This window comes from Aphelocoma coerulescens, chromosome 12, assembly GCF_041296385.1.
Source record: "Aphelocoma coerulescens isolate FSJ_1873_10779 chromosome 12, UR_Acoe_1.0, whole genome shotgun sequence".
Taxonomy (NCBI): domain Eukaryota; kingdom Metazoa; phylum Chordata; class Aves; order Passeriformes; family Corvidae; genus Aphelocoma; species Aphelocoma coerulescens.
The window spans coordinates 2902229-2923940 of NC_091026.1; the positions used below are offsets into that span (position 1 = coordinate 2902229).

General features: G+C 40.0%; 1 protein-coding gene across 9 annotated transcripts in view; it reads right to left on the minus strand.

The window, feature by feature from the left end:
- The window catches only part of ATP2B2 (ATPase plasma membrane Ca2+ transporting 2), a 361326-nt gene that overhangs the window by 46978 nt on the left and 292636 nt on the right, over positions 1-21712 (minus strand). For all 9 annotated transcript variants that reach the window (XM_069027411.1, XM_069027409.1, XM_069027407.1 and 6 more), the window contains 2 exons: positions 2952-3193; positions 2201-2435 (listed from right to left, as the gene is read on the minus strand). In XM_069027411.1, the coding sequence (XP_068883512.1) occupies positions 2201-2435; positions 2952-3193 (477 nt within the window). The remainder of the gene's footprint in view (positions 1-2200; positions 2436-2951; positions 3194-21712) is intronic.

Here is a 21712-nt window from a genome sequence, read left to right on the forward strand (position 1 = left end):
CACAGGTGCTCCCTGCCCAGCATCCATGGGACAGCTCCAACAACATCTCAGGGAAAAGGAAAATCCTGAGCCTTCCCCAGGAAACATGGAAATGTCATTGAAGGGAAGCTGAAGGCTGCCAGGATGGGAGCATTGTTTTATTGGAATTACCTGATCAATCACCTCTATCAGAATAAATCCTGACATCCATGAATACTGAGAGAATTGATAAAACAGCATTTTTACTAATATTTCTAATTTTTGTGTTCTTTTTTTTTTTTTCTCCAACAGAAAGCACTTCGAAAATTCATAAACTCCAGTGAGGAGTCTGTTCAATGAGCAGATTTCATTTTGGCAAAATATTCCCTATAACTGCTCAACATCTCACTCCTTGCATCAACAATGGGGATTTCACATACGCATATCATGATATTCCAACCAAGTCAGATATTCCATACCTAGAGAGTTTTCTGAACTTTATGGTTTTCTCCTGGCTCAGGGTTTGTTGGTTCACTTCTTTCCCCTAAGGTACTGCTACTCCTTATAATGTGAGGAGTAGTAATAATTTAAATATTGGTTTAAATATTTTCATGATGTTGTTGCCACTTTGAAACAGTCAAAAGGGACAAGGAGGAAAAAAAAACAAAAACCAAAGTCCCAAATCCCAAATGTCTGACATTTACTAAAATTCTGAAATTATAAATATTTTACTGTGTGTCTTGCACTGAAACAGAAATGTTCCTGCATGTTCTGGTGTTAAACTACAAGAAATTCAATACAATATTCAAATATTTAATTAGAAATAAGATGTTTTCCTGCCTTCATCTCTTTGATTCTTTACATATAAGTCAGATTTACTCTCTATTTTTAGCAGAATTATTCACTTTTACCTCAAGCTCCCAAGAAATTATTCCCTGCAAGATAAGAGCAGTTCTCTTACAAAACACCCTCCTAACAATCACATGAAAGGAGAGTTTGCAGCTGTTTTCCATAATAACTGCAAATCCCACTGCTCCCCAATCCTGCAGTCTGTCACACCACACGGAACCTGGCTTTAAGCTATTTTCTAACGTGGATCATGAATCAATTTGGGGAGGGGGAGAGGATTGATTCACAGTTCCTGTGGCCACTGACAAAATATTTCTGAAAATACCTATATTTTCCGCAAAATATTTTCTACAAAATATCCGAATATGTGAGCTGGAGCATTGAAGGAACACAGCAGAGAGAACTCCTAAAGGACATTTTCCAACATTTTGAAAGCCTTGCAATGTCAGGCGTGGGGACAGATGGATTAGCAGCAAGAGGCCATCTGATGACAGATAAAGTGGATGCTGTTTATCTGCTGTTCGTGGAGATAAGGTGTTTATCATCCAGTTGTCACCTAAGCAAGATTTACTTTATATTTTAACCTTCATATTGAGAAAAAAAACCCAATAAAATCCTTTCTGAGGCAAGGCACAGCTGTGCAGTTGGTACCTGGGGTGGTGTCACGTTAGCTCCAAAGTTACCATCGCCATTTCCAAACCCTAACACGGAATTAACTCTCCATTAATTATCAAGCACCAAATAGAGAGATCAGAAGTCTTTAACTCTACCCTTTGCATTTCTGTAGGAATACAATTTACAAGTGCAGTAGCAGGGATGTCCCTCCCATGTGCCCACCTGAATCTGATTTACTCCGGTCAGTTGAGCTGAAATTTTAAATATATTTGTACAAGCCATGTAAGTGTGATATCCATGATATCAGCAGCCTTTCCTCGTCCAAATACAACCTTAAAAACAAGTTCTTCTGAGTAGTCACCAGGTACAATCTTAAGTAAAGTGGCAACTTTAACAATAAATGGCAGAACTCCAGTTTCTGTGGAAACTGCCATTATAATCACGGCAATTTTAATCACTGCACTTGTCTTCCCTACTTTCAGAGTTGCACATCACTGTACTGTTGAAGGAAAATCCTTTAACATGTGGGAGCATTACAAAACCTCTGCTGGTCATCTCAGTCCTGCAGTTCAAAAAGCCCTATATTCCTTTATTTAAATATCAGCTGACAGATAGCTGAATTTTATCTCCTTAATTATTTGGCCTTCTATCAAGTAAAACCCACTTCTAAAGCTGATTTTCTGCTTCTTTGACAGCGCTAATTAAAAAAAAGAGATAAAACCTGTAAGAAACCTGTCATTCATGTTCAGGTCTCTGTTAAGATAAAAATTGGATGTACCTCTGGCCTTACTGGGTCTTCAATGCCAACGACACAGATGCAAGTCAGGTCAGATAAGATGTCATTCTCGTTGTCCCAGTCGGGCTCAGGGCTGCTGGGGAAGTCTCTGAAAGCCACACAGATGGTTCTCAGCCCATCACAGGCCATGGGCTCAATCACCTTCTTCACCATCTCGTCCCTGTCGCGGGGCCTGAAGATCCGAGGTTCCCCAGCCGCGTTGAGGATCCTGGAACACCTGGTTTGGGGAAGGAAAAGAGACTAAAAACTGAGTGTGCACCTGCATGATTGCCAAAGTATTTCCTGTACAAGCTCATTTCAGTCAATGAAATGACTTTCCTTTGCTGATGGCAGGTTTTAAGTTTCTGCTGTAAATTTCTAGAAGATTCACTACTGAAATATCAGAGAATTTGTAATGTATTGCACAGACACCAAGAGCCCTTCACGCATTCTCTTCTCAGTAATCAATGAGCTGACAACTTACACTGAAATTGAAAAGTGCTTCTTTTCCAAATGGGTCGAAGGTAAAGAATCCATTTGTAAATCACCAAATGCAGACCCAACTCTTTAAGAAAAACCAGCCAATTTCCCAGAAGCACTTAAAAACTTAAAAAACAATAATAGCAGCTTATGCTGCCAAAGTTTGTCATATTTCTGGTGCAAGCAGCAAATTCCAAACACCAGAATTCCCACATATTAGTGTCAGAATGCTTTGCATTTTGGAAGAACAAGGCCACTGATGCAGGGCACTCACTTCTTGAGGACAATCTCGGAAGCTCCTTTGCTGTACATGCGGAAGCTGCCATCCGGCATTTTAATGACCGTGCTCATGGACTTCCTCACGGAGTTGAAGGTGTAAACTTTGTAGAGCTTCTCCTCGGGGATGAGGCTCCGGACAGGCTCATAATCCTGCTTCAAATCCAGGACAAACCCCAAGAGGCCACACTCTGTCTTATTGCCCACCTGGCGAGGCAGCCCGCCTTCTTTTTCTGGTGGCTGGAGAGAAGAAAAGAATTGGAGATGAATTTCTCTAATAATAAGCAATTAGATCGTTTGTGAAGTCACGGGGTACATTTTAAGACCCAGCTATGCAGCCATGAATCTTCCAGTTTTTTAAAAGCAAGGTAGAAATTCCATGGAGCTCCAACAGACCTGAAGCATCTCCTCACAACAAGAAATATTTCTCTAGACAAGATTTGCCGCATTTGGTCTTGTGCATTTCTTTTTTCTTAAATTAGCCATTGGCAGCTTATGATGGTTGGGCAATCCATTAAAAAGGAAGGAACTTTCCTTAGGTTCAAAACCAAGCAATTCTCACTTGTCACAAACAGAGGATTTCCTTCCCTCTCTTGCTTAGAATTCCATTGGTTTGACAATTTTCACAGTTAAAAGAGGGAGTAAAGAAAGCTCTATCCTTTTTTTTTTCCTGCCAGGCATTTATTTTGTAAAAATAGATCTCCATCCAACCATAACAATAAATCTCAGTGAAAAAAAATCTATAAAATAATAGTTCTATGTCTAAATGTACCCATTTCTAGAATTGCTTTGGTCTGTTGCTTCAGACAAATAAATTCTTTGTATGTTAGAGAAAATGAAGTAGACTGAACACTGTGCAACCTCTACCAATTCTCAGTCCTTCTGAAGGAGAGAAGGAAGGACAAGGAAGACTTTAAATTCTCTTTCAAAATATAAATGAACACTTCTTTCACAAACTTTCTTGCAAGTGTTGTATACCCCAAACAAAATATTCCTGTGCCAAGACCCCAGACTTCAAGTGGCCAATGTGTGAACTATAAACCATTGATTCCTTACATTTTCTTATGCTCAGTAGAATTAGGAAGGTGTTCCTTTAGCCAGGGCCAAACTCCCCTTATGGGAATAAAAAAAGGAAATCATCTCACAGCTTTAATTTGCACTGAAAGCAGACTTTGATTTGGCTCAAGCCAAGACTCTAAGTCATCATTTTCAGTGTGAGTTAAACATTTACCTCACATTTTGCAGAATTAGGTCTGGGGGACTGTATTCAGAATCCATGTTTAATTTCACTTTAAAATCCAGTTTACTTCAGAAATGGGATTCCTAACCAATGGAATTCCCTACATTGTCCCTCACTGGGATGACGGCTCACACAGGGAATGATTAAAGCTGCAAATCAGCCATCCTACTGGCTCTGAATTCTTGTGGCAAGTATGGCTACAAAAAGGGAAAAGGGGACCTTTTAAATAAGCATGAGTAATTAATTATCCCAGAAAACCACTGATTGCAGCTGGTTTAAAAAACGAAGGTCAGATAGATGACAACAGACTGCTCTAGACCTGAAGTAAACAAAGAAATATGAATTTTTCCAAAAGAATCATCTCCCTATCAGCAGGAAGATTTATACCTGGTGACAGGTAGATTAATGTCATTTCTATTTCAGAGAGATGCAGCTATGATGAACAACACAGAATAACCCAAAAATCTCTGCCTCAAAGAGATTTATCCTCCCAAAAAGGATTATAACATCTTTCTTTTATGTGAACCATCATTTTTACTGACTAATATGGGTCACTCTGGTGTTGCTATGACATTTTAACATCACTCCAGGGTCACTGTAAAACACTGACACTCAGCAAAAATGCCAGTGTGATACATTAATTATATTACCTGCTATAACAACTTGTCCTGCTATAACCTCATTATATTGTGATGTAACTTCCCTCTGGATTCCCAAATTCACTTAAGAATCCCTAATTCAAAATGCAAGTGCTCATAGTGAGGTGTATCTGGAATTCAGTGGACTCGAAAATCTCAGGAGTCAAAAAAAAACCCTTTTAAAATCCAGTTTTGTTTACATAAATAAGGTTTGTTTTCCTGGCATTGCAGGCACAGAATTCCTGAGATGTGGCAGGAACTTCAGGTTCCTCAGTGCAACAGAGGAATCAACTTCAGTGCCTGAGTAGTGATGGATGCCAGGGAAGATCCATTCCTCTGAGAATATTAAAATCCAGCTCTTTCCATTTTAGATCTAAATCCTCATTTATGCTTCTCTTTGCCACTGAACTCAGCGAAAACTGACATTGAATTAATTGAGAATGTGATCAGGCCACTGGAACACTCCTGGAACCCAAAGAAAGACAAAGTTTCCCATCGAAGTCAGACAATCCTAGACAATAATTAATTTATAGAGATTATTTCATCGTGCCCTAATACCACTGGATATCAAAAAAATAAAAACCTGCCCACATTTCTCAATACAAAAAAAAACCCTAAATATCAGAGTCCTTCCAAAATTATCTCTATTTCAACAAAAAGTAGATCACACTCCCCTGTTCTTACTGCGGCCTAAAAATAGATTTCTTTCAGGGAACATCTTTTGAATGCAAATACGTAAGCAAGGGGGGAAAAAATACCCGTGAAAAGAAAAGGAACAGACACTTCGGAAGGGTTTCAAAATCTCTCAAGTGGCCACCTCCCTGCAGAGCAGCTGCTGTCTCCATATTCTTTGTGAGTTACATTAGGGGCAAGCATATGGTGCTGAGAGCTGGCACGGAGCACTTCCTTCCCTGCACTGCTCCAGCTCAAAGTCTATATGCCAGGAGCAGCCTCCTTGCAGATTGCTCTTGACAATCCCTTGCAGAAGCTGCTGCCTCTGAAACTTCCTGCTGTGCTGGAGCTAAATTTATTTCTCACTGAATCCTGCACCTCATGGCACCTGGAAAACAAGGACAGCCCGATGGGGTTACTCTGGAAGGATTCGCTGGGAACAGCTTCAGTGACTCCTGGGAGGATGGAACCCTTGCAAGAGGGAAGAGGGAAAGGCTTTGAGCTGAGATTTAGCGAGAGGAGCTCCAGGAGGGACCTTCTGCTCCCCACAAGTCACCTACAATCTGTTCCATCACCTGCTCGGAAGGGACTGAGCCAGGATCTTCCCCCAGTCCTGACCCTTGCAAAACTTTTTCCAAACATTTCTCCCAAGCCTTTGGATTATTTACCAACAACATTTCAATTGCAAGCAGCTACTCACATGTCAAAGAACCCCCAGACAGATGTTTAAAAAGTCCTGGTTCCAACCAGCAGATCAAAATGGGTTTCTAGGTCAAAGTACAGCTGCATCACCAAGGCTTAAAAATACCAATCCAAAGCCAGTATTGACCTGATACCAAATTTGGATTACAAAGGGAATTTTCAGAATTGTTTCACTGGGAAATAACTGACTAATAAAAGGTTTTAAGAAGGAAAATAAAACTTAAAGAGATGCTCAAACTTTTAAAATTAGATTAGGAAATAATTCCCATTTTTACCATAAGTCTTTACTAAACCTCCCTTTTCTCACTGCCCCTTCTGATGTGAGAAGAGAGGATTCTGCAAGCAGATCCAAGAAGTTCTCCTAAATTAAAATTTTAGTATTTCACACATAATTTGTTGTCTTAATTTGTTGTATGTAACTCTCCTGTGTTCTGCAGGTTGAGCTCCTCCTTTAGAGTAACGATGACTGTAAATATTTGAATTTATTAACATAAAAAATTAGCTTTGCTAGAGTATCGTATCACTACTGAGTGTTCTATTTCAACCCAGCATCACAACAGGAAAACAAAAAAAAAATTTAATTAAATTGCAAAAGATTTCCACTTCATACTCTAAATACTCAAAAGATAAAATGAACCAGGATGTGCAGGAATTTTCTCTGCATAATCAAACATGATATATGTAAAATTTAAAATAACCAAGAACGATGAATGCTGCTCAAACCACATGATATATTTATTTTTAAATTCCTAATACTGTAAAAAGAAGAACTACTAAAGAACTGTGGTCCTGTCAGAGATATTCCCTTGTTATATAAATCGAATCAGTATTTTAATGTAAGGCATCTAAAGCAAGATTAAAACATACTAATTTATAACCAAATGCTTCAGCTCTTTGTAGAAACAGCTTCCTTCAACAGACTTCAAGCTAAAACAACAGAGATTTAGAAATGCCTGTTTATCTTGGAGAAAAGCTGCAAAATGAAAGGGGTGAGTTCTTTTTAGCCAAGGATTAAGAATCCAAAACTTTATTTAACTAAATAAAGTTTCCCATTACAAAATGGGAAACGGTTCCAGAAGCTCTGTTGGCAATAAGGCAGCAGTGAAATAAATACCAGCTCTCAGCTGGTTTAGTTTGTATTTCAAATTTCTCTGGGATTCTGGTGCCAGAACAATGGTTGAAGCCCAGCTGGCAACCAGAAATGGAGCCTCTTGCTCACTATCCCTTCTCCCTGGGATGGGGAGGAAAATCAGAAATTTATCAACCCCCTGCGCTGAGATAAGAGGAGCTTCCCTTCAAACCTGGCAGCAGCTGGGCCCCCTTAAAATGCTGTGAATTTATTTCCATAAGGTCTCTACGTAGGAATAAAAATCAGCCTTTCTGTCTGTGTAGACTCTGATCTTTGCGGCCTCGAGGACAGACCTGGAATAATATTATTGATCACAATTTGCCCTTGCCCAGTTTGGAATTTTCAGTGGTGTTTCCATGCTAATGGTGAAGAAGTTGCCTGTGTTTGACACACAGCACGATGCTCTGTGGTACCACACAGCAATTTCCCAGCTCAGAACCATCACTGCAAGGCACAGGGCTGCTGAAATTCAGTTAAAATAAAGTCCAAAGTCACTTTGAATTGGGGTCAGCAGAAGGAACTGGAGAAGAACAGTTATGGACTTGAGGCTGGTTGTGTAACCTCTGTGGCACCAGGAGACCCAGACTGCAGGACTTTCACACTGTCCTGAGCTCACTCACTGCCTTTAAAGCCCAACGTGTCAAATGTTAAAGCTTTGATGGCTTTTTCTCCTTTTTTGCACAGTGCTGAGTAGGTTAACATAGGTGTTCCCATCCTCTTATATTTACTTGTTCATCAAAAGTAAATTTATCTCCTTTTTACCTTCAGAGGATTAAAAATATTTCTGCACTGAGCTGACACAGATCTCTCCCTTCACTTCATTTCAATTCCCAGGAACGAGAGGTCCATAACCCTTATGGACAGCGAGCTTCTGAATCCCTGACTTTGATCAGTTTGCACCATTTTTTGGGTCCAGTGGTTGCACATCCATCCTTTCAAATCCCCAAGGCTCATACACTTGGAATTTGGCTCCATCTCTTGGGAAAATGGCACCAAACAAATCACCTCAAGTTCTCGCTATTTGCTCTAAGCAGCCACCACCAAAAGCCTCTCAAAACCAAGGCAATTTACTCCAAATCCTGGCTGACAGGTAAGGAATTGTCAGCTCCTTCCACATCTAGATAACCAAAAATGAAAGCACAACGGAACATGCAGAAGAAATGTAAATTCTGAACACTGGAATCAAAGGTGTAAACAAGATTATTTCATAATAACAAAGTTATACATTGAGCTGTTGCTCTAGTGGCTGGTGAGGCTCCTGAATTACCCCAAGCTGAATATCCCTCATGGTTATTAAACTCACTTAAATATCAGGTCTGCCCAAACTTCCTTGGAAAAGGGTACCAGGAATTTTTGTCTCATTATCAGTTTAAGAGCCAGTTCCTTTGTGCAGCAGCCAAAATTATGGAATTATCCAGGTACAACTGGCACAATCAGCTGTCCCACTACAGCTGCAGCATGTTCAAAGGCTTTCTGCCTGAGATGAGCGGGGATGCAGGGTAATGATTTCATTTTTGGGAGGATAATTATTTAATGGTTTTCCCTATTATCTGAAGGCAGAGCTGACCACGATGCCCAGTCTGAGGCAATGCTGTGGCACCACATCGTTCTCCTGCTGGTGCTCGAGGTGGGGACAAGTTTGGTCAGCTATAAATTGATATAAAAATGGAGCATTTCAGCATCTTGCCTGCAACTCCAGCAAGGCAATAATCCCCTGCAAGGGGGCCAGCTGTAATTATGCAATGGATCAGGGTGACATTTCCCAGCAGCAAAGCTGAGGGAGCAGCACTGATGTGGCTCAGTGAATATGGACTCGTGCTCCTTTCAGCTCACAGAACAGGGACAAGGGAAAAAAAGGATACAGCCCATGAATTCCCCCACAAGTGATTCTGAAAGAAGGGGAAATCAAGCATGAAGAACAGACTGAGAGGCTGGTGTGACAGTCCCCACTCCCCCTCTCACTGAATCTCACGTATTTTTACATTCACAGAGAGTTTTTAAATAAAAACCCCTTAATTTTAATAGTAAATAATTTAATTGTCCATTTAATTTGAAGGATGAATTTGCCTTTGGTTCATTTAAAAGAAAAAAGGCAAAAAAATACTGCCACAAACATGAAAATTGTTGGTTCTTCTCACTAGTTTAAGATGGATATGTCTGCTTTGTACAAATTAAAAGAAAAAAAATAAAGAGTTGCTCAGGGCTGTGTTCACTTGGGTTTTGAATATCTGCAGGGAGGGAGACTCCACAACTTCTGCAAGCAACCTGTGCCAACGTTTGATCGCCCTCACCACTAATTAAAGCAAAAATTTCTGTTTCTTTCAGCTTCACAACCAGATAAAAAGAAGGATAACTCTAGCAGAAGTAGTTAACAAAGCTAAATTTAACCACATTTATCTAAGTAATGAATTTAATTTGGATCAGAGCAGGGTTTTCTGATTTTAAACTATGAAAAAAAAAAAAAAAAAAAAAAAAGATGAATTTTAAAAATTAAGGATATCTAGTCACAAAGTCCTGCACATGTAATTTAACAATACTATTCTAAGAAACCAAGCACTGACAGAGGTGTTGCATTTATACATCACAGCTCAGCAGAAACTCCATAACCTAAAACCATTAATTATTCCTCCCCATCTCCTAACCCATTTTGGTTCTCTTATTTGAACTTTGTCCTTTGGTAATAAATAGCCTACATTTCAAGATCCAAATAATTAAAACAGAAGGCTGGAAGTCTTTTCATTTAAAAAATAAAAATAATTTGGAAAAATCTGTCAATTCCAAAGGACAATAATTTGTGGCTGGATTTAACCAGAGGAACATTAATGCACCACACCAGAGCGCAAAGAATGAACTCTGCCTTGTTATGCCACTGCTGATTAATTCTTAGTTATGATTAGGATCCTCCAGCCTTGGTGTTTCCAGATGAGATTAAACTGAATTTTACTGGCACAGATTCCTTCTCCACATTTCCCCCAGAGGAATCTTGGCATATTTATTGCTCTATAAGATATTATTCGTCTGTGTTTAGGGACCTTCCAATTGTTATTGATCAGACCCATTCCTACACTCCATTAAAATGTGCTATTTCATGATAATTTAGCTCTGAATTTGGAAAATTCCCTATTCCCTTTCCAAATATGGCCACTAAAACCTGCACTCTTGTCCTTTTGTGCAGCCCCAGGGAACTGGCGATTGTTGGATTTATTCTGGTGCTGCTCCAGCTTTAAGTGCAACAACAACTGTTGACAAGTAACCTATATAATCAAAGTAGACACAGCAATTGTTATAAACTTACTTTAATTAACAACTAATTTACTTTAAATATAGCCTAAGTCCAAGGTTTCAGTTTGAGTTTGCTGGAAAGAAAGCCACAGCATTTCTGCCCCATTACCAACAGCAGCAGAACCCAGACCAGAGTGACAAAGGGACAATTTCTAAACCAAACTGGTTAAAATTAAGAGCAGATGAAGAGATTTTATCAATTTCTAATTATTTCTTCCATATATTTGGCAAATTGTCATGCACAACAATCGAGCTGAGCATTTCTCATTTCAAAAGAGAAATTGCACTTAATGGCAGGGCTGTAATCGGTGCCTCCTTAATGGCACCCAACAGCTGCTACCTCGGGTTGGATCTGTTAAACTCAGGTTTTACTGCCTGTTAGTCCTAGACTGGCTCTGTGAGAGCTGCAGACAGAGAAAACAGGATACAAACTGCCTGGGGTGGAGCTCACCAGGTAGGAAAAGCTCAGTTCCAAGGCAGTGTCTCCAGTTTAAAAAGTGAATTTCCAAATTAGACCCAACACTGGGATTTACATGGGGTTGGCCAACATGAAAAGCATTAAAGCATCTGCTTTAGGGCTAAACATCCCCTTTTAGATTTAAGGAAGCAGAGATACATTTTCTTCAGTCTAAGCACCATCTGTATGTTTGGAAAATGCCCTTTGAGCCACACTAATACACACTTCAGTCATTTATCAACAGTTTGTTCCCTCACATCTCAAGCCATTCTCCCACCAAGCCAATGGTAATATTCAATTATTCTGACCATGTGATCATCAGAACTCCTCACCTTTTATTAACTACTTAACTCTCTTAATCAAAATTAATCACATTTTTTTAAAACACCTCCACTGGTAGTCTGAAGTGCATCTCATGCCTGTTTCTGCCTGGCTCACATACATGAATTTCAACCATAACGTGTGAAACCCATCATCTACTCCATGGTATCTACATACACCCACTCTCATTTCTATTTGCGTGGCCTTCTCTATGCTTTTTAACTAATTAGAAGTGGAAAAACCAATCAACCAAACCTCCCCTCACAAAAAACAAACAAACAAAAAAAAAAAAAAAAAAAAAAAAAAAAAAAAAAAACAAACCCAGAAAAACCCAGTGCCACCATCTGAAAAATGTGAGCTGTGATAATAATCATACTGTACAAGAATTTAATCATTATATTTAAAGATAGAAAATGCATGACCTTTACATGTGTGCATCAAAAACCTGAGCTTCCATAAAAGAAAGAGTATTTACAGGTGGCTGATCTGTCCCTCCAGTTTTCCCATGCAGAAAACTTATCCATACTCTGAATTGTCTATTTTTATATTAAATACAACCAGGTAGGAAAACTAAATTTCTAGAAAGACCAAACCAAAGCAAAGATTGATCCTAATACTCGCTGCCTTTCTGGTGGCACCACAGCTACAAACAATTTGTACAGTCGAAGGAGCTAAATTTAGAGAGTGCTAAGCAAATCTAGCCACATGAAAAAGGAAGTTTTTTCACTTGATTGAAGCTCCTGATTATAGCCCATCATAATTACAGATCTTCTCTGTTAATAGTACTCATTTCCAGGGTAAGGAGAAGGGTCCTTCAAGCACCCATCTCCAAAGGAGTCTAAAAACACCAAGAGCAGATATTTCACTGCTGACACAAAATGTGCTCCTCTTTACCAGCACACATCAGCTGGAACTATTTTTAAATTGGTTTTGGTTTGTTCCGTTTGGGGTTTGGGAGGCAAATGGATGAGCTCAAGTGGATATAATCTGTCAGAGCGATGCCTAGCTAATATTTTCTCAGAGGGATTTTTTTGCATGATTGGTGGGATAATGTTTGGGATTCATTCTAAATCCAGTCCTCTGGCCAGGCTCTCTCCTTGTCAGGACACCAGGAATGATGCCTTGGCTGGGCAGAGCAGCAGACAGAGACTGCGGCCAATTTGTGCCTGATTATTCATTCAGGAGGAAACGGGACAGCAGTGATGGAGAGCTGGAACATCCTGTCCTTCTTTAGGGAAAAATTCTCCCAGAAAATCTTGTTCCTCACCTCCTCCAAACACTCAGCCCCTATCACTCCAGCACTGAGCACTGCCAGCCTTTGGAGTGAGGGGAAATGGAAGGGGATGGAATAAATGGAAACAACAGAAAAATAACAGTGGCATAAAAACCCGCAGTGGAGCTGTTTAACATGCTCAGGACTTTCCTTCAGTGCTATGGCCAATGAGCCACATCTTCTGCCCAGTTCTCATCCAGAATTTCCCAAGGATAAGATGTCCTAATGTTCCCACAAGGACTCGCCAGGAGCCAGCCACACTCTACTGCTCTGTGTGTTTGCACTTGCACACGTAAGGCAGGCTCACAGATTTATTCAATTTATCCCATTCCATTTTTTTACAGCAGATTCACAGTATTTATTCCATTTATCCTACATTTTTCCAACTTCTAGAAGCTTCATTTTTCCATGCAAGGTGTCTGCAGAGCAGCTCTGTCATTTTTTCAGTGATGCTAAGGGACTGGGTGGCTTTGACTCAGTTAAAATAATCCAGCAGCCTTTCCTTTGAAAAATTCCTGTTTGCTCTGCAAGACTCCAGCTGGCAAAAGGATTTTGTGGAACACATCTCCTGCCTCCTCCCTGTCAAAGTGCCCCTGAGAACCTGGATCCATCAGTTACTTGCCTTTGGGAAGCCAGAGCCCCCCATGAATCCCTGGTAATAATTCTCCAGGATCCCACCCATCCTAGAGGTTTTGCTGGCTCATTCAGAACCATGTCTAAAAGCAGAAAGGCCCAGGATTTTTGGACACCTTCCCACACTCATAAATAACCCAGAAAATGATTGATTGTATCCCAGAAGAGCCAAGAGCTTCATACACAAGAAGAAAAAACTGGAAGCTTGACAGGAAAATGGGCTCTACCTGCAGGAGAAAGCAGGAATGGGAAACTGAAGCATAGATTTTACTTATCATATATTTAATACCAACTTTCTAAGTTAGCTGTGACTCAAAAGATACATAATATCTTGCTTACATTACCAGAAAATTAATGGATCTTATGAAGTGCAAGGTCAGTCACAAAAAATAGCAATGAAAGTTAATTTAAATCCTTGTTCAAGTCTTCAACAATTCCTGCCACTTACTGCTCTGAAATCAATGCATTTTCTGTCATAGACTTGATTCCTGATCCATTGTACTTCAGATTTTGTACCAGTTGAAGTTTTTAGGTGATTGTTGCTTGGGTTTTTTTCCCCCAGAGGAATAAAGCACACTGGGGCTCAGAGAGTAAAAAAAAAAATATACTAAAGCTGCATTGTATATAAAATATATATTTACACAACATAAATCTGAAAGGAAATTAATTTCATCTTTTATTATGAGGTTATTCACCCACCACATTGATTTCTAATCAGCCTGTTTGTGTAGCTTTGATTATAAAAGCCCCACCATTTTCTGTGAAATTGCTATTAAATCATCACCTTGGAAGGTATTGTCTTCCTGTTCCTATGACTGAGAGCATAAAGAAAACCAACATTAAAACAAATGTGCCTGAAGTAATTGGTTTACACCAACTCATGGGAAAACAAAAGCTCCCATCAGGAAAACATTCTGCCTGAGAATATTTCCTAAAAGGTGTCCACTCCCCACCCCCACCAGCACATCAATCAGCTCCAAGGTGTGCCGGCCTCACCTCAGCAGGGTGTCAGGGGCAGGAAAAGAAGTCCAGCACATTAAAAAATCATTCATTGTGCCAACATATCTTTTTTTAAAAAGCAAAAATAAAAAGTCCTAAAATGCTCAGACAACAAGAAGACAGATTTAATAATCCAGATGAAAACACTGGAGCACCTTGCAGGAAACAGTGGTTTTTAAAGCCTGAACTTGGGGAAGAGCTGGAGGTTATCCCCATAAGTGAATCTTCTCATGCCAGGACAAGATGAGGGCAAGATAAGAACATGAACACAAGATAAATAACATAAAAGAAAATCCTATGCAAGGCAAAAGGAAAAATACTTGTTGCCTCATAGCAAGTTAAAAAACTAACTTACTCCTTTTTGTACAAACAAAAAAAAAAAAAAAAAAAAACAACAAAACTAATGTATGAAATGATATTATAATAACAAAAAGCTTCCAAGTGATTTTAGACTGACTAAAACCTTGCAGTGATTATTGGTTCCAACAGGAATCAGTGGAATCTGCAATTACTGAACTCTGAAGGCAGAGAAGGGCAGGATGAAGGAGGGGTTTCTTACCGTGGATTCTGTCACGTGAGGAAATGTGAAAAAACAAAGATGACGAAATGTGATGAAAATGAAGAAATAGAATTTAAACTTTTAGCGAGTATGGGAATAATTTGTCAAGCAGGATTACTTTGTTTATCCATCTCCTTTTCCTCTGTCCCTCTGTTGCTGCGGCAGAGAAGCAACAGAAGCAACTTCTTGGCAGAGAAGCTGTCAGGAACACAGGAGGGAGCTGCTGGTGCCCAGGTCCTCCACAATTACAGCTCACTGGGGAGAGATGAGCTCTGTCCCGGCACATTTAGCCCACGTTCTCTCCCTCCAACATCTGTGTCCCTCTGCAAGGAATCCCCCCTTTCCTTTGGCAACGAGGGCCCCAAATCCCACAGCCTCAGGTACATGGATCAACACCACGAGCAGAGGGACAGGATGGCCCTGCTCCCGTCCCTGCTCCCAAATCTCCCTCTCCTGCTCCCAAATCCCTCTCTTCCCGTGCAGCTGACTCCATTCCACCCCCCACAACCCCCACAAAAATGAGATTTCACTAAACCCCAGCGGGTTTTTTTTGCAAAACCAAGCCCCCGTGCCAACGGCAGGGAGAGCAGGATGGGATAAGGGCTGTCCCAGGCTTTCCACACCCTTGCCTGCCCTAAACACAGTTATTTCAATTATGAAGTCAGCTGCTAATTTAGGGAGAAAAATTGTACTTGTACCTCTCATTCTGCACCACTCCAACGGCAAGTGATGTGTGAAGATCATTACTTTCTGCTAATTACCACTCCTAGAAGCACAGACCATTAACTACATCATCTATTATCCCTAATAATTATTATTTACACAGTAAACAGGCTGGACACTATAGGTTGGGTTTTTTCCCTGCCTAATTTATCCTGAGAAAATGCTTACCAATGGCTTTATAAAAAGTTGGAAAGAATGTGTTGTGGGGGATTTTTTGGGTGATGATTGTCTTGCTTATATATAGAAAGAATCTCTGGCCTGCATTGTCTGTTCCCATCCATAATTTATAGCTGCTCACACAGTTTTGTAACACTGGGAACAAAATACAAAAAAAAATCAGATTAAGATAAAAATTTGCCTAAAATGGGAATTATTTTGCCTAGGAAATAAAACCTCCTACAAAGTATACAGATTTCTAGAAATCTGTTCAATCAATTTTCAATCAAATCGACCAAGTTTTTCATTTTAAATGGCTCAAATGCACCATTTAGCTGGAGATACAGACAATATTTCAATGCTTTTCAAAAACAAGAGCACATGCAATTTTCACAAATTTCCAGACCAAAGCAGCCAATAAATGACTTGCAGCACTATCCACAAGTTGCTTGATTCCTGGGATGCCCTTCCTGATCTAAATCTTCCCTCCTGGTGCCACCCTGAAAATCAGACACTGATTTTCTGCTAAGCAGATTTTCCTCTGTGTTCCTCCTGGTATCCCATATTTAGTAACTTACTGCACCCCTAAAGCTGCAGGAACCAAACTGCAAAACCTGGAGCAGTTTCATGAGTCCCTACAAGCTCCCTTGTTCTTTTTCAGACAGGGAACAAAACGAGCATCCTGGAATTTCTCTACCAGTTCCTCCCAGTACAGTTTTCTGAGCCATTTTCTGGATGGCTTTAGTAACTCAAGAAGGAGAGGATTTTAGCACTCCAAATGTATTCCCCAGGGACAGTGCAGGAAGGTGATTCCAGCCTGCTGCTCCTCCCTACAACAAAACCAGTGACACCAACGAGCTGGTCCAGTGCCATCACATGGGCTAAGATGAAAAAATTAATGTTTCTTACTGTTTACTGATTTCCTGTCTTCTTATGTGAGGATAAAACCTTCCACAGCCCTGTCCTTCCATAAAATACCTGTCAAATAACACTTCTCCTCCTCCTCACCATCCTTAAAACACAGATTATGAAATCTTGACAGAGTATCTGAAAGGAGCATTAACTTTTGAGCCACTGCCTGAGGAAAGAAAGCAGAGATAAACAAAAATTCTGAAGGATGGTCACTGCTGAATTGTCACCAAAATTCCCCCAAGCCCTTCTGTGCTAACACTAGCACTGCAAAGCTCCCTGTGGGCAGAGCTGGGATCTGTGTGGAGCACACAGGATGCAGAAAAACAGGAAAAAACACACTGTAAATAAAGGAGCAAAATGTGGGGAACTTGTGCAAACTCTTTTGCTGCCAATTCAGAATTTCCTTTCCTTTCCTTTCCTTTCCTTTCCTTTCCTTTCCTTTCCTTTCCTTTCCTTTCCTTTCCTTTCCTTTCCTTTCCTTTCCTTTCCTTTCCTTTCCTTTCCTTTCCTTTCCTTTCCTTTCCTTTCCTTTCCTTTCCTTTCCTTTCCTTTCCTTTTTCCTCTTCCCTTCCCTTCCCTTCCCTTCCCTTCCCTTCCCTTCCCTTCCCTTCCCTTCCCTTCCCTTCCCTTCCCTTCCCTTCCCCGTTTTCCGTTTCTCCCCTCAATTTGCCCTCCCTGCAACTCTGGTTTTGGGGGTCTCACTCCTTTTTCCAGTCTCTCTTTGTTCCCAAAACTCTGTCACAGGCAGGTCAGGCTGGACTGGCCACTTGACCACCTGATAAATGACTGATCTTCTCCAAAGACTTCAAATCAACAGCTGGAGCTGCCACTTGTGCCTTGATGTCAGTGGCAGGGAACAACAGAAGGAAAAGACAGCATTTAGGCCATGCCAATTACTCTGTTGTCACTTAAATTATCACAAATTAAAGCTTTCCTCAATCTTTACTTATTAAATTGCTTTTACCGCTTCTGTGCCCAGTTCTGTTCTCATATTTTGTGTCTGGAGTGTTTTTTTTTTTTAGGATCTGTTTTGATCCATTGTCAGCAGCAATGGGGGAACTAAGCTGGATGAAACAAGAGATGATTTGAACCTTCAAGTGCAGCAAAAATAAATGGCAAAATAATCTGTATTTCAACAAAGGGCTTGAGAAGAGGTTTTCAGTAAACCATACCTGAGAGTAAAATTATCTTTGCAATTCCATGTGCCAAAATAACTTGGGAAGGCAGTTTGGAGGTCAAAAGCTGTTTCCTTTGGTTCTCCTTGGAATAAAAAAGGGAATTCTAGGGACATGTAATAGCAGTTTCATTTAGCAGAGTGCCCTTGGCAGACAGCTCTGCTGCTGTAGCCTCAGGACACAGAAATTCCCTGATTTTCTGGTATGGCCTAATCTGATCTACCGGGGCTTGAGCTTTTGTAAAACTGCAATTAAAGAATCTTTCCTAAACAGTCAGGGTCTCCTTCTTCCTTTCCATTTGCAAAACATGACTTCAAATAAATACAGAGACACAGAAATATATAGAGAGAGACAGAAAAAGGAAAGGTCTGTGCTCTATCAGATGAGAATTAGGGAGCCACAAGCAACTACTGTTAAAAAGGTGACATTTCAATCCTCCTTCCCATCTCTAATAACTTTACACATTTATGTGGGGTGGGAAAATCCATAAATATACTTCCTACACCTCAAGTTTCGAAATTATTTGGTAGGGAATTTCCAAACATCCATATTCCCCAAAAATAACTTTAAAGTTCTTTCCAAAAAGGCCTTACTATAATTGAATGTGGTGAAAATCTGAATGGTAAAAAGAAATGGCAGTAATTTTCTGTTGGCTAAATAATATATATATGTAATGATTGAGACAATTTTTTTTTGTCAGATTAAACAAATTTTTAAAAGTCAAGATTAATTCAAGTATTTGATGACTGAAATTTAGTCTTTGAATAAAAAATAAATGAATCTCTAAGAAAGAAGCATATCTTGCACTTTGCACAGCTTCTCAAAGGCTGTTCCTGACAGGAACATTGTGTCTCCCAGCAATCCAGAGAGCTGTGCTTGCTTGGCATGCAAATATATTCCCCCAAATAAAAAGAACCTTCACCTGGCTACCACATCCACGTTCCCAGTACCAGCAATAGATTTGCATCAGTCTTATTTTCCATTCCTTTCACCCTTTCACTTCTGTAGAATGTAATTCCTTCTTAAGGTTTCTATATATTAAGGGTTACCTACCTGCTCTGCCTTTCAGCTGCAATAAAATTGTCTATGCTCTTTGTGTTTTTATTTCATTTCCTCCTTTAGGTTTTATCCAACAATGGCCTTTTTGTCCCAAAACTTTTCCTGGGTAACATTCATAACTTGATGAATATTTACTAACATATAGACCAACATATTTTTACTTTATTTCCTGCAGGAAAAGGGAGGGAATGTGGAAGGGAGTGAATATTTTGCACTTTCCTGTGACATCTCTTCCTTCGGTTCAAGGTTTGCCACCACATTGTGCCACACTCTGTGCGAATGCACCAAATCACAGCCAGAACAGCACTGAAAAACTCCTCCTGCAGACCCAGATATCCACCCAGCACAGGCAAAAGGAGCTTTTTCTCCCTCAGCACCCATCAAGCAGCAAGTGAAAAGTCTGTGTTAGATCCTCACAATAACAGCTCCAGCTGGGACTTTTCCACTGGTACTGAAAATCCCTCAGCCAAACACTGATTGTGGTGTCTCCTTAATCAGGCACATCACACCCAGCCAGCAGGAATCACACCCTTGTAGGAAATTAAAAGAACAAACACCTTTCTAATTAAAACTGAAATTATGAAAGCAAGAGCTGAACAGAGGAGTTCAAATCAGTGGTTTTGGTGTTTGGGGTCTCTGTTTCATCACCGCTCCCTGATATCCAAGATCAATGTGCTCCCGCTCCAAGTGCAATCAAAGCATTCCCAAAATGCAAATTCTGCTCTCAGAGTGGGAGTCTTTGCAGTCCCCATCACAGCTCACAGGCAAAATTGTATGAAGCCTGACTTTATTTCCACATGGGAAAGCCATCTGAAACAGGAACACTGGAAAGAAAGGTCTGCTGGGGAGCAGCTCCACACAAAAGTTGCTCTGAAGCTAATGGGATGCAAAATCAGCTCACCCAGCAACTTAATCTTGGAAAGCATTAAAAAGAGCTATATTTAATGGTGCTATTGTTCAGTTGGAATAATTTGTGTTTAATTTCTCAGGGAAATTCACATCTTTTATCCCGAGCGCTGATATTATTCCCTTTTTATACTTTTATCAATGGTTCAATTGCCCCTTAATCAAAAGACAATGCAGGAGGGAATATTTCTCATTCAGCAGAGCATCTTGACTAATTTTATGGTCCCATATGTGATCCCTCTGAACAGAAGTTCACACAAAGAGCAATTTACAGCACACACGTAACTGGAGAGCTAAAAATAGAACATGCAAAACTCAGTCTTGACGACAGAACCCTCAGAATGCCCTTTGGGTTTCAGCTGATATTCACAATTTGATTAAACAGGCTCTAAGAATGAGTGCATGAGTGTGAGCTCTGCATTAGCAGGAAGGAAAAGAATTCTGTGTATTTCATCCTGGAAACAACTCCCTCAGGTAATTTTTACTGTATTTATTTTTGATGTTAAATGGGCTATGGAACTATATCTTGTGTCTTAAAGTTCAGCTTCAGCTTGTTATGAACAGTGAATAAACTGAAGTCCCCTGAGGCTGGAGCTGTGATTCTCATGGAATCCATACTGCAAAGCTTTACCTCGCAAGATCTAAAAGATCACCATTAATTTTAAGCAGATTAGTTCAAGTAGTCACTGATCTGCATCCAGAGGATTTCACCCATTTATCAGTTTCACAGGGAATCTGTGCAAAGCTAAAAAAGCACTGAAATGGAGAAACATTGACTCTCTTTAACAGGCACACTGAACCAATTTCAACACGGAGCAATGAAACTGAGCAAAAAAAAAATCATATTGAGACCATTTTAGAACTAGTATGGACCAGAAATGTTTCAGTAAACCACAAGAAAAAGAATATTAAACTTAATATTGCAGATGGGGAAAGTCTGATGATTTCCCATTCAGAAACCGAAATTTAATCTGGGATTCAGAGGGGGTGAGCTGGTGTGGAAGCTGAGCAGAAAACCTTTGGCACTGGGTTTGATCTCAAATTGAAGAGCAAAACATAAAACCCTGTAGAAGACTCAGAGAACTGAAAATCCAACCCCCTGCCTGCCCTGCTGTTCCTTGGGGATGAGGAAAATTCTGCTGACACTGGGAATGTTCTCCCAAAGCTCTCCCAAAGTCAAACTCCGTGCCTTGTCTTAATCCTGTGTATTCAGGATGAGTTTTATTCTCTTTCTCCAGAAGGAAGCACCTAAGCTGACTTAGGCTGTAACAACAGTGAAATAACCAAGGTGTATTTTCCTCTCCCCAGCAACCAAAAGTTACATTGCTTTGTGAGAGCAGGAGTCACCCAGCAATAGCAAACTGTTCCTGTTGATTTCCAAGTGCACAAATGAAATTCAAGGAGCTGCTGCCATAAAATTCCCACTCTGAGTTACCACACAGTATTTGTTTCCTGCAACTGGATTTTAAAAGACCACTTTTAAACCAAACATGAAGTACATGCCTGACTTTATTCTGCAGCTCAGCACAGACCTAGAAAAAGGACAATACATATATTCATAAAGGGGGAAAAAAAATCTATTTGTTCAGCAACATTAACATTCAGCTTGACCTTTCAAAGAACAAATCTATTGGAATTGCAAAAATTTTCAGTCTCTTAATTAGCTCTGTACAGAAGAATCCAATGCCACAAGCAAACAGGGTATTTCCATTCTGGCCTCCTGTACAGGGTGAATAAAATACTTCTGGATGTAACTCACTTGAATCCAGAGTGAATAAAGGCCATTAACCTCACTGACTGAACCAATCCAATTTGTGCTCTTTGAGCATTAATTGAAATTTCTTAGACACACAAAAATCATTTTGCACATATGAAGGCTCAGTGAAAACCAGTGGTGTTATCACACATTTGGGTTACCAAATT